General features: G+C 50.9%; 1 protein-coding gene across 1 annotated transcript in view; it reads right to left on the reverse strand.

Moving 5' to 3' along the window:
- Positions 1 to 12260, reverse strand: part of FER1L4 (fer-1-like 4 (C. elegans)) — a 52534-nt gene continuing 40274 nt past the window's right edge. Inside the window, exons 36-45 of the mRNA NM_001433623.1 lie at positions 6345 to 6472; positions 5993 to 6163; positions 5099 to 5253; positions 4065 to 4225; positions 3104 to 3189; positions 1792 to 1890; positions 1375 to 1616; positions 605 to 885; positions 420 to 520; positions 1 to 316 (exon numbers count right to left, since the gene is read on the reverse strand). Of these exons, the coding sequence (NP_001420552.1) occupies positions 127 to 316; positions 420 to 520; positions 605 to 885; positions 1375 to 1616; positions 1792 to 1890; positions 3104 to 3189; positions 4065 to 4225; positions 5099 to 5253; positions 5993 to 6163; positions 6345 to 6472 (1614 nt within the window). The 3' untranslated portion in view covers positions 1 to 126. The remainder of the gene's footprint in view (positions 317 to 419; positions 521 to 604; positions 886 to 1374; positions 1617 to 1791; positions 1891 to 3103; positions 3190 to 4064; positions 4226 to 5098; positions 5254 to 5992; positions 6164 to 6344; positions 6473 to 12260) is intronic.

Genomic DNA, 12260 nt, shown 5'->3' on the forward strand with positions numbered 1-12260 from the left:
TCAGTGGCTGTGATAGGTTTATTCAGAGGAAGCACTAGACTCTGGGTAGCTCACATTGGTAAGAAAGACTTCCAGGAGCAGGCATTGAAGGGTTGGCACCCTGGGTGAGTGTCCAAGGTCAGCGAGTCACTTGTGGAGGGGACGGAAGATGACCTGGCTGATCTGGCCAGGGATGGTGTAGAAGACCAGGAGGAGGAAGACAGTGAGCAGCACCAGTAACAGCAGCAGCACCAGGATGCGCCAGTACCGGCGCCAGATGAAGAAGACAAAGGTCTTCAGCGGGTTCACAAACCAGTTGAAGGAAGTTTTGGGGCGGCTGTTGAGGAGAAGAGTGGTGTCAGGATGAGGAGGAAGCCCCTTGACCACCCCCACCTCCCCATTGGCCCAGGCTGTGGCCCCAGCCCCGGTGCCTGACTCACCTGGGTTTCTCCAGAGGCTCTGGCTGCTTCCGCCCCTTCCCCACTGGCCGTTTCTCAGCCTCCTCCACAGTCAGCAGCTCAAACTCTGCCTCCACCTTGCCCTAAAAAAGACACTCCTGCATCACTGGGAGCAGAGGGCGGGCTCAGGCCCCAGCTCAGCCTGGCCTCTGCCCACGGGCACCCACCGTGAGGATGTACACATTGCCACCCGTGTCTGTGAACTCCAGGTCTTCCGGCCGGCCCTTCCTCCTCCTCTGCTTTCGCTTCTTGCCAGCCTGAGCCTCCTGCGCCTCCCGCTCCACGTCCTCTGCCTCCTTCAGCTTCACTACCGGCCACCAGCCCCTCAGGCGGCGGCAGCGAAACAGATTGCACCTCGGCCCGGCCCCATCGCGGGCCAGCCGCACAGAGCAGAGCTCGGGGCCCCGGGCCCCACGCACCATGTCTGGTAGCTGCAACTCCAGGGATCCTGCAAGTCCAGAGCACACCAGATTAGGCATGGGATCAAAGTCTCATTGTGCCAGGGGTGAGGAGACAACACACCAAGGTTGTAAATTGGGGCATTAAAAGTTGCAGTGTGTGGTCAGGCCACAGCTATAGACCACCCAGACCACAGCCCAGTGGTCCACCCATTGCCCAGTGGAAGAGGGCCAAGGGTCGGGATCAGAGTGCCAAGGACCAAAGGCTGTGGAGTCGGTGTCAGGGTTGGACAAGCTAGGGTCAAATCAGAGTTGAATCAAGAGACTCTGGGTGGGAATGGAGGTTACTGTGGTCTAGGCCTAATTAACTCAGTAATTAGGCCAGAAAGCAAAGGTTTCACACCTCGGGTCCAAAATCCCAAGATTCAAGGTTGGGTCAGAGTAGGGAACTGGGGGACGGAAGTGAGGGCTGGAGGCAGGGGCGGAGGTGAGGGCTGGAGGCAGGGGCTGAGGGTGGGGAAGGCTAAGCAGTGTAATACCAAGGAAGTCATTGGCAGAGATGCGGTCATAGTCCCAGACCTGCAGGACCAGCACTGCAGGCTGCCGGAACTCAGCCTCCTCCAGGGCAAAGGGTCCAGACCTGCGCCGGACGCTCACCTCCCGCTCCGTGGGCAGGTAGTCAAAGCGGAACACAAAGCGCCAATTGAAGTTCCCCTCCCCAGTCAGGGAGTTGAAGTGAACGTCTGTCTCCTGCTTGTCATGCTCCAACCCCTTCACCCAGCTGGGGCCGGGGTGGGTGAGCGTCAGGGCTGGAGCTACATGGAGAACCCACTCCTCACCCCGCTCTCAGCACCACGGAGGGCCTGGGGTCGGGGCTCTGGACTCAGCCCGAGGGCCCACACCCATTTGCAATCCCCCTAGTGCACCGCCGTTGCCCCGCCCGGCCGGCAGCCTACCTCTTCACATAGATGTCACTCGACATCTCTCCAGTGAGTGGATTCTCGTCATCCAGAACCACATCCTCCGTGTTCCAGATGACAACTCTGAGCTCATAGCTGGGGGGCACATTAGGGGGTGGCTTCAGACTCTCGAGTGGGGCCCTAAAAGGGGCTGCAGGAAGCAGGAGGGACCTGGGCCGGGGCCACTGACATTCACTGGGCACCTGTGTACCCAGCAGGGGAATCCAATGCGTGTGGTCCCATGAAGGGAAGCCCCAGGTGTCACTGACCACCCTGGCCACAGCAGATGGCCCCAGGAATGGTCTGTGGGGCCAGCGAGGTTCTCCTTCCCGTGAATTTAGAATCAGGGCCCTGCACTGTTGCATGGTGTGGCATCAGATGCAAAGCTGGAGCCACCACAAGCCAGAGTTTGGGGATGTAGAAAAGTGAGTGAACAGAAAGCCAGTCTGCAGGGAGAAGAGGGAGGATGAGAGATGGGGGACGGGAGCATACAGCGCCTGAGGGACAGGAGGGCTGCGACACTCTGGACCCTACCCGCATATAGCCCTGTCTTTGGGGGCCATGGGGTTGCCTGGATAGCTGTTTTCTCCAGCCCAGCATCAATTTCCCCTCATTTGTTGACAGCACTGTGATTTTCTGCTGGTGACCCACCCCCACCCCAACCACCCCTCCCCACCACCACTGTCAATCTATGGAATTCTGGTGGGGCAGGCCCCTCCCTCCCTGGCTGGACGGGGTGGGGGAGACATCACTGGACTGGCCAATTCGAGTATTACAGCCCCCTGACCACAGTGATTGGTTCTTCAGGGCACAGCATTTGACCCAAGCTGGTCTACTGAGTCAGCCCTGAGGCTTTTGCTGTAACTGGGAAAGAGGTGTTTGTTTCTGCTCAAGTGGCCTGGCTGAGATGTAAGCCTCGCACTGTTAGATGCCACTTTGCCCCCAGCCCTGCAGAGGGCTCCCTGAGAGTGACACCAAGGAAAGCAGAGCCCAGAGGCAGAAAGTGACAGGCAGCTGATATCCGAGCATCTGCATTCAGCCCTGTGTGAAGTGGCTGTGCCCCACACAGAACTCCACTCAGATGAGCTTAGGTGGGAAGGGGGCTTACCAAAAGGTACTTGGACTCAATTTACAAGAGACACTCAACTTGCAATGCTTATGAATAACAGGGAATTTAATGACACCTAACTGAAAAGCCTGTGATTAGCAACCTCTGCCTGCTTCACTGGGGACCCGGGTTTTCAGAGGATCCTTGTACAGGTAGACCAGCATGTGCACCCGCCTTGGGAGGAGGCGACAGAACTCTCACCTGATTGGCTGCCGAGGCTTGATGTCAACTGGGGGTGGAGCAGGCACATCTTGAGGAAAGATGTCAATCCACATGTGAAGAGATCCCTGGGGGGACAGGACCAGGCTGGAGGGTCTTGCCAGGCTCCCAACCTTCCCTGACAGCCCTATGGCCACAGGCTGTGCCTTGTCCCCAAGTGGAGAAAAGAGCTAGGGTCAAAATGACAGGGTCAGGTAGATCCTGGGGGATGAGGATGAAGGTGCAGTCTGAAGTGTGGGTTCCAGGATCAAGGTTAGATTAGGGGTTCAAGGATGAGGTCCAGGCTGGGCGCGGTGGCTCACGCCTGTAATCCCAGCACTTTGGGAGTCCATGGAGGGTAGATCACTTGAGCTCAGGAGTTTGAGACCAGCCTGGGCAATATGACGGAACCCTGTCTCTACAAAAAATACAAGAACTAGCCGAGTGTGGTGGCAGATGCCTGTAATCCCAGCTACTCCGGAGGATGAGGTGGGAGGATCACTTGAGCCTGGGAGGTGGAGGCTGCAGTGAGCCGAGATCATGCACCTGCACTCCAGCTTGGGCAACAGAGTGAGACCCCATGTCAAAAAGGAAAAAAAAAAAAATGAGGTTCCAGAAGGGGAAGTTGAGATTAAAAGTAATATCTGGTGTTCCAAGGTCCAGATCAGATCTTAGGGATCTGGGGGGAGGTCAGGTTAGGAATCCCACATCTGAGTCTTGGGGCCCAGGGGTGGGGATCCTGTAGCACTAGGGTCAGGGTGAAGGTGTGGTCCAGGATGGAGGTCCAAGATGAGCAGGGACACAGGAACCAGCAACAGGAGCTGCAGTCAGGAGCTGCAGGTGGCACCCAGGTGGACATCTTGGGGAAAGGCTGTCCTGGGGGCCCAGGGTCCAGGATCAGGTGGGTGTCCTGGGATTCTAAGAGTCTTGTGATTCTGGGCCTGGGTGCTGAGCCCTCCCTCACCTGCAGCAGCCCTGGGCTGTGGGGATGGTAGAGAGGCCTGGTTTCTACATGCTCGGGTACCAGCTGGATCCCAAAACCCGGCATTTCCTGCCAGCGCCGCAGCACAAGCAATGCCTGGGCCTCTTCAGGGTCCCCGCTCGCCACTGTGGGGCTGCTGCTGCCTGAAACAAGAGGCGTGTGAGCTTCGGGTTCCACACAGTTTCCATCTCTCCTCCCCCCCTCCCCCCCGACAGAAGCTCTAAGCTGGGGAAGCCACTGTGTTGGATAAAGCCCTGTGGACTAGGACAGCAGCTCTGTAATGCACAAAAAGTGGGAGACGCTGCTATAACTTTGCCCAGTGAAAAGCCAGCAGTCAGTGGGACAGTGGGATTGGAGGTACTGCCACCTTTGCCTAGACCCTATTTAGAGAATAAGCCACCAGAGCAGGCACACTGGCTCATGCCTGTAATCCAGGCACTTTTGGAGGCCAAGGTGAGAGGATTGCTTGAGTCCAAGAGTTTGAGACCAGTCTGAGCAACATGGTGAAACCTCATCTCTACCAAAAAAAAAAAAAAAAAAAAAAAAAGAAAGAAACTTAGGTGGGCGTGATGGTACGTGCCTGTAATCCCAGCTACTCAGGGGGCTGAGATGGGAGGATCACTTGAGCCTGGGAGGTCCAGGCTCCAGTGAGCTGAGATGGCACCACTGCACTCCAGCCTGGGTGACAGAGCAAGACCCTGTCTCAAAAAAATAAATAAATAAAAAATAAGCCTCCAGCCATTTAATTCTGCAGCCACATTCTGTTATATGGGACGCTCTATGGGACCTCTGTGTTCCGGGAACTTGATTAGTTATGGGTCCACTTTGGCTCTTTGGGGGAATCTCACACTCACCAATAAAGACTGTTTTCTCCCTAATACCCAAGAACCTCGTCCTTACTCAACCAAATTCACATCTACTTGCTGAAGCAATGGGTTATTTTGGGGAGCACACAAGACTGGGCCCCCTGTACCTTGTTCCACTGACATCTTGCTTGAACAGAAAGGGGCTGATACCTGGGGGCAGGGTCTCCGGTGGTGTCAGGAAGACTTTGCTGCCCACCTTGACAGCACCGGCTCGGTATTCAGGGGCAGGGAGGCCACAGCGTTGGCACAGCCCCGCCAGGATCTGCGAAGGCCGGAATGCATCACGCCAGGCATTGTAACCATCTCTACAGGCAGAAAAGGAAGATGCATCAGCTGGTGCTGGTGTAGGGACACAGTTGGGCCTGGGGCAGTGATGACGTCATGAAGACATGAGGTCTAGGTTCAAAACTCCCAACGGGAGACAGGTTAGTCCTCATTTGTGATAACAATGAATGAAAAAAATGTAGTCCAGGTGCTTCCATTAAGAAGATACTGATCTTATTACCTCTGTTTTGCAGATGAGAAAACAGACTTGAAGAGGTTAAGTGGGCCTGGCATGGTGGCTCACACCTGTAATCCCAGCACTTTGGGAGGCAGAGGTGGGTGGATCACTTGAGGTCAGGGGTTCAAGACCAGCCTGGACAACATGGTGAAACCCTGTCTCTACTAAAAATATAAAAATTAGCTGGACATGGTGGCCCATGCCTGTAATCCCAGCTACTGGGGAGGCTGAGGCAGGAGAATCGCTTGAACCCAGGAGGTAGAGGTTGCAGTCAGCCGAGATCATGCCACTGCACTCCAACCTGGGAGACAGAGCGAGACTGTTTCAAAAAAAAAAGAAAGCGGTCAAGTGACATTCGTTACAGGATCCTGACTCCCAAGCCCAAGTCTTGACCACTGAGCTATGTCTTGGTTGGCAGTGGCGGTGGGTAGGAGGGTCCCCTTCCATGAAATCATAGGATCTGGAGACACAAAAGGGAATGTGAGCTTGAATGTGTTTGGCCAGAAACTTAGAATGGCTCCTGTGAGCCCTGCTGGACCCACACTTCATACTGGGAGGCCAGCCCACAGTTTGCTCTGTGGTGGCTATAGAATCGGTTTTCCAGATCAATGTGGGTCTCCCCGATGAGGTCGTCAGAACCCACGAGGTCATGATCAAATACGGCAACCGTCAGCTCCGTCTCAGCTGGGAGAGAGATGCTTAGCTCCAGGATCCTGGCAAGGAGGGAGAGGGACTGAGGTCACTTCCATGCTCCAGGAGGTGGTCTGGGGAGGAGGCGGGTGTGTCAGCAGCCCCTGTCCATTCCCTTGCCATCCCTAGGCCAGCTGCCACAAGGCCACAGGGCTGGATGCTCCTGCAGCTACCCCGTTTCCACCCCACAGGGCCCAGCCTCACTCTCCAAAGATGGGGTTGAGCTGCTTGGGGATATAGCGTTCCTTGGTGTCCTGCCGCTCCCGGCCAGCGCTCACCACCACGTAAGGGTCTGCTTTGCCACTGGGGTCTGCAGGAGCCAGGTTGGTAGCCTAGGGGAACAGCATGGAGTGGAACTGAGAGAAACGTCATTATGATAACCCAAGGTTACCTTTGTAGGATCTAATTTCCCATTGGGTGAAAGCAGGAAGTTATCAAGGAGAGATCTCCCACTGTGAGGAGCTCATGGAGAGGTTGGACAAGATGACTTTTATTTTCAATTAGTTATGAAATAGTTAAGTCATACAAATAGGTATAACAAAAAGTGTAATGAAACAAAATATTTTGAAAGATGTATAACGGACTTACTATTCAGCTCATAACTTTCTATATGGTTTGACTTATTTTTTAATTTATGAATTTTTTTAATAGAGATGGGGTCTCACTATGTTGCCCAGGCTGGTCTCAAACTCCTGGGCCGGGCGCAGTGGCTCACACCTGTAATCCCAGCACTTTGGAAGGCCAAGGCAGGTGGATTATTTGCAGTGAGGAGTTTGAGACCAGCCTGGCCATCATGGAAAACCCCATCTCTACTAAAAATACAAAACTTAGCCAGGCATGGTCGCACACCTGTAGTCCCAGCTACTCAGGAGGCTGAGGCAGGAGAATGGCGTGAACCTGGGAGGCGGAGCTTGCAGTGAGCCGAGATTGCGCCACTGCACTCCAGCCTGGGCGACAGAGCGAGACTCCGTCTCAAAAAAAAAAAAAGAAAAGAAAGAAAGAAATTACATCCTGTGTAGTTTCCCCCCCCCCCCTTTTTATAGAGACAGGGGTCTCACACTACATTGCCAAGGCTGGTGTTGAACTCCCGGCCTCAAATGATTTTCCCACCTCGGCCTCCCAAAGTCCTGGGATTACACAGTGTGAGCCACTGCACCTCCAGCCCTGTATAGTTTCTTGACTGAAAGTTGTTGGGTGATTTTTTCAATTGTTGTTTGCCTAAAGAGGTCTTTCATTTTTTTCTCTCTTGAATGAGTGTTTCCTAGGACACACAATTCAAGGGTGATAGTTATTTTTCTCTCAGTGCTTTGAAGATATTATTCTATTTTTCTTCCAGCACTTTTGGTTGCTGTAGAGAAGTTGATGGGCTGACTGTCATTCCATTGTGGTAATCTGTACGTTCTCTCTGATGATCTTTACATCTTTTTAATTTAGAGATTGGGTCTTGTTCTGTTGCCCAGGCTGGTCTCGAGAACTCCTGGCATCAAGCAGTCCTCCCACCTCAGCCTTCTGAGTAGCTGGGGTTACAGGCATGAGCCACTGTGCCAACTTGATTATTTTTTTGGTATTTATATTTTCCATAGCACTTACGCTTTCTTCTTTTTTTTTTTTTTTTTTTCCTGAGACAGAGTCTCGCTCTGTTGCCCAGGTTGGAATGCAATGGCATGATCTCGGCTCACTGCAACCTCTACCTCCCAGGTTCAAGGGATTCTCCTCCCTCAGCCTCCCGAGTAGCTGGGATTACAGGCACATGCCACCACACCTGGCTAATTTTTGTATTATTAGTAGAGAACGGGTTTCACCATGCTGGCCAGGCTGGTCTCAAACTCCTGACCTCAGGTGATCCGCCTGGCTCAGCCTCCCAAAGTGCTGGGATTACAGGCGTGAGCTATCACGCCTGGCCACACTTATGCCTTTCTAACGCACTGAAACATTTACTTATTTTGTTAATGTTTGTTTCTCCTACTAGAATGCAGTCTTCATAAAGGCAAAGCTTTTTTTCTCCTTGTGATTACATATTAATTTTATTCTTTGAAATCTCTTTCTTCTCTTGTCCTGTCCAAATCCTACTTAGAGATACTCAGTCAAGCCTTAATTTCCTGTGCTGGCTCGGCTCAGTGGTTCATGGCTATAATCCTAGTACTTTGGGAGGCTAAGACAGGCAGGAGCTCAGGAGTTCAAGATCAGCTTGGGCAACATAGTGAAATCCTGTCTCTACTGAAAAATAGAAAAAATTAGCTGGGTGTGGTGGCATGCGCCTGTAGTCCCAGCTACTTGTGGGGGCTGAGGTGGGAGGATTGCTTGAGCCTGGGAGGTCAAGGCTGCAGGGAGCCGTGATCATGCCACTGCACCCCACCCTGGGCAACAGAGTGAGACCCTGTCTCAAAAAAAAAAAAAAACCCGCGAATTTACTGCAAAGAGACAGTAATAAAGGAGTATGGTAGTGGCATAAACATAGATCAGTAGAATAGAACTGAGAGTCCAGAAAGAAATCCACATATCTATGGTCAATTGATCTTCAACAAGGGTACCTAGATCATTCAATGGGAAAAGAACCATCTCTCCAACAGATGGAGCTGAGACAACTGGACAGTCACATACAAAAGTATGAGGTCAGACCCTCACCTCACACTAGATACAAAAACTAACCCCAAATGGATCACAGACTTAAACATGAGCATCAAAACTCAAACTCACAGCAGAAAACAGGCAAAAGTCTTCATGACCTTGGATTTTGCAAAGGTTTCTTAGCTATAACCAAAAAGCACAGTCAATAAAAGAAATAAAAATAGGCTTCATCAAAATTAAAATCTCTTTTGCTTTAAAGGACACTATCAATAGAGTGAAAAGACAATGTAGAAAGTGAGAAAATATTTGCAAGCCATATAAAAATCTAGTAGCCAGAATATACAAAGAACTCCTACAACTCAACAACAAAACAACAGTCTAATTTTAAAATGGACAAAGGACTTTAGACATGTCTCCAAGATATACAAAGGTCTAAAAACCACATGAAGACTGTTCAGTGTCATTAGGAAACAAATCAAAACCACAATTAGATACCACTTTATACCCACTAAGATGATCTTAATTTTTTCTTTTTTTTTTTTTTTTTTTTTTGAGTCAGAGTCTCGCTCTGTCACCCAGGCTGGAGCGCAGTGGCGCGGTCTCGGCTCACTGCAACCTCTGCCTCCAGGGTTCAAGCGATTCTCCTGCCTCAGCCTCCTGAGTAGCTGAGATTACAGGCGCCTGCCACCACGCCCGGCTAATTTTTTGTATTTTTAGTAGAGACTGGGTTTCACCATGTTGGCCAGGCTGGTCTCGAACTCCTGACCTCGTGATCCACCCACCTCAGCCTCCCAAGGTGCTGGGATTACAAGCATGAGCCACTGCGCCTGGCCTGACATTCATTTTTTTAAAAGGACAATAAAGGCTAGGAGCAGTGGCTCACGCCTGTAATCCCTGCACTTTAGGAGGCCTAGGCGGGTGGATCACCTGAGGTCAGGAGTTTGAGACCAGCCTGGCCAACATGGCGAAACCCTGTCTCTACTAAAAATATAAAAATCAGCCAGGCATGGTGGCGAGTGCCTGTAATTCCAGCTACTCGGGAGGCTGGGGCAGGAGAACCGCTTGAGCCCAGGAGGCAGGGGTTGCAGGGAGCCAAGATAGCACCACTGCACTCCAGCCTGGGTGACAGAGCGAGACTCTGTCTCAAAAAAAAAAAAAAAAGAAAATGTAAGTTATATTCTGGCACTCCTTTGCTCAGAACCTTCGTACTGCTTCCCATGTAATTCAGAATAAAGTGAATAACAAAACCCAACATGATCTGCTTCCTCTGCCCATCGCTGCTCCATTTCCTCTGAAGCCTTAATTCCTAAAACCCATTCATTTATCCTGCCTGCTATGGCCACAAGGGGCCCCTTGTTTGTCACACACATGAGTCATGGTTCCACCTGATGGCCTCTGTACCAGCTGTTCTGCCTGGAATGCTTTCTCCCTCAGGTAACCACCTGGATAACTCCTTGGCCCCCTCCTAGTGTATATTTGAGAGACAGGGTCTCACTCTGTCACCCAGGCTGAACTGCAGTGGTGGCATCACAGCTCACTATAGCCTCAACCTCCCAAGCTCAAACAATCCTCCCAACTCAGCCTTCCTAGTAGCTGGGACTACAGGTGGAAGCCACTGTGCCCAACTCTAGTATTTGTTTAAATAACACTTTCTCAGCCGGGCATGGTGGCTCATTCCTGTAATCCAGCATTTTGTATTTCGAGACCAGCCTGGGCAACATAGCAAGACCTCGTCTCTACCAAAAAAAAAAAAGTGTTATTGAGGTCTATCAACTCCGACCATCCATTTGCAACCCACCCCCAGCACTCCCCCATCCCTTTATCCTGACATATTTTCTCCACAGCACTTATAATTTTCTAACATATAAATAAGATATATAACTTTTTTTGTTTTGAGATGGAGTTTCGCTCTTGTCGCCCAGGCTGGAGTGCAGTGGTGTGGTCTCAGCTCACTGCAACCTCTGCCTCCTGGGTTAAAGCAATTCTCCTTCCTCAGCCTCTTGAGTAGCTGGGACTACAGGCATGTGCCACCAGGCCTGGCTAATTTTTGTATTTTTAGTAGAGACGGGGTTGTTGTATGTTTAGTAGAGACAGGAGTTCGGGCTGATCTCGAACTCCTGACCTCAGGTGATCTGCCCCCTCCTCGGACTCCCAAAGTGCTGGGATTACAGACGTGAGCCACCATGTCCAGCCCGTAAGCTATATAATTTACTTATTAATTATGGTTATTGTTCATCTCTTTTCACTAGAATGTAAAGTTCACGACGGCACTGATCTTCATCTGTTTTACTCACTGCTTTTTATCACCAGTATGCAGAACACTGCCTAGTACCTCATAAAAAATGCAAGAAAGGCCAGGCACGGTGGCTCTCACCTCTAATCCCAGCACTTTGGGAGGCCAAGGCGGGCAGATCACCTGAGGTCGGGAGTTTGAGACCAGCCTGACCAACATGGAGAAACCCTGTCTCTACTAAAAATACAAAATTAGCTGGGTGTGGTGGTACATGCCTGTAAACCCCAGCTACTCGGGAGGCTGAGGCAGGAGAATCGCTTGAACCCAGGAGGCAGAGGTTGCAGTGAGCCGAGATTGCGCCATTGCACTCCAGCCTGGGCAACAAGAGCGAAACTCCGTCTCAAAAAAAAAAATGCAAGAAATACCTGTGGAATAAATGTTTGTGAGTGAAACTGGCCTAGAGTTATACTTTCTCATGTCATTCTTCTCAGGTTTTGCATCAAGATTATGCCACCCTCATGGAATTAACTGGGGTATTTCTTTTTATATTCTCTGAAATGGTTTGTGTAAGATTAAAATTGTTTCATCCATAACTGGTGGAAACTGCTGCTGAGACCATTTGGTCTGGAGTTTCTGACACAATTTCTTTTAATACTTATAGTACTATTCAGGTTTTCTGGCCAGGTATGGTGGCTCATGGCTGTAATCCCAGCACTTTGGGAAGCCGAGGTGGGTGGATCACTTGAGGCCAGGAGTTCGAGACCAGCCTGGCCAACATGGCAAAACCCTGTCTCTACTAAAAAATAGAAAAATCAGCTAGGCGTGGATGCAGGCACCTGTAATCTCAGCTACTCAGGTAGCTGAGGCAGGAGAATTGCTTGAACCTAGGAGGTGGAGGATGCAGTAAGCCAAGATTGCACCACTGCACTCCAGCCTGGGTGACAGAGCAAGACTGTCTCAAAAATAAGTAAGTTTTCTTCCTTTTTTTCTGGCACACTGCATCCTCAGTGGCTCAAGCAATCCTCCCACCTCAGCCTCCTGAGTAGCTGGGACAACAAGCAGGAACCACCACGTCCAGGTAATTTTTATTTTATTTTATTTTATTTTATTTTTTTATTTTATTTTATTTTATTTTTTGAGACAGAGTCTAGCTCTGTCGCCCAGGTTGGAGTGCAGTGGCATGATCTCAGCTCACTGCAACTTCTGCCTCCCAGGTTCAAGCAATTCTCGTGCCTCAGCCTCCCCAGTAGCTGGGACTACGCACATGACACCATGCCCTGCCAATTTCTGTATTTTTAGTAGAGCATTGGGGTCTTACC

This window comes from Gorilla gorilla, chromosome 21 (genome assembly GCF_029281585.2).
Source record: "Gorilla gorilla gorilla isolate KB3781 chromosome 21, NHGRI_mGorGor1-v2.1_pri, whole genome shotgun sequence".
Lineage (NCBI taxonomy): Eukaryota > Metazoa > Chordata > Mammalia > Primates > Hominidae > Gorilla > Gorilla gorilla.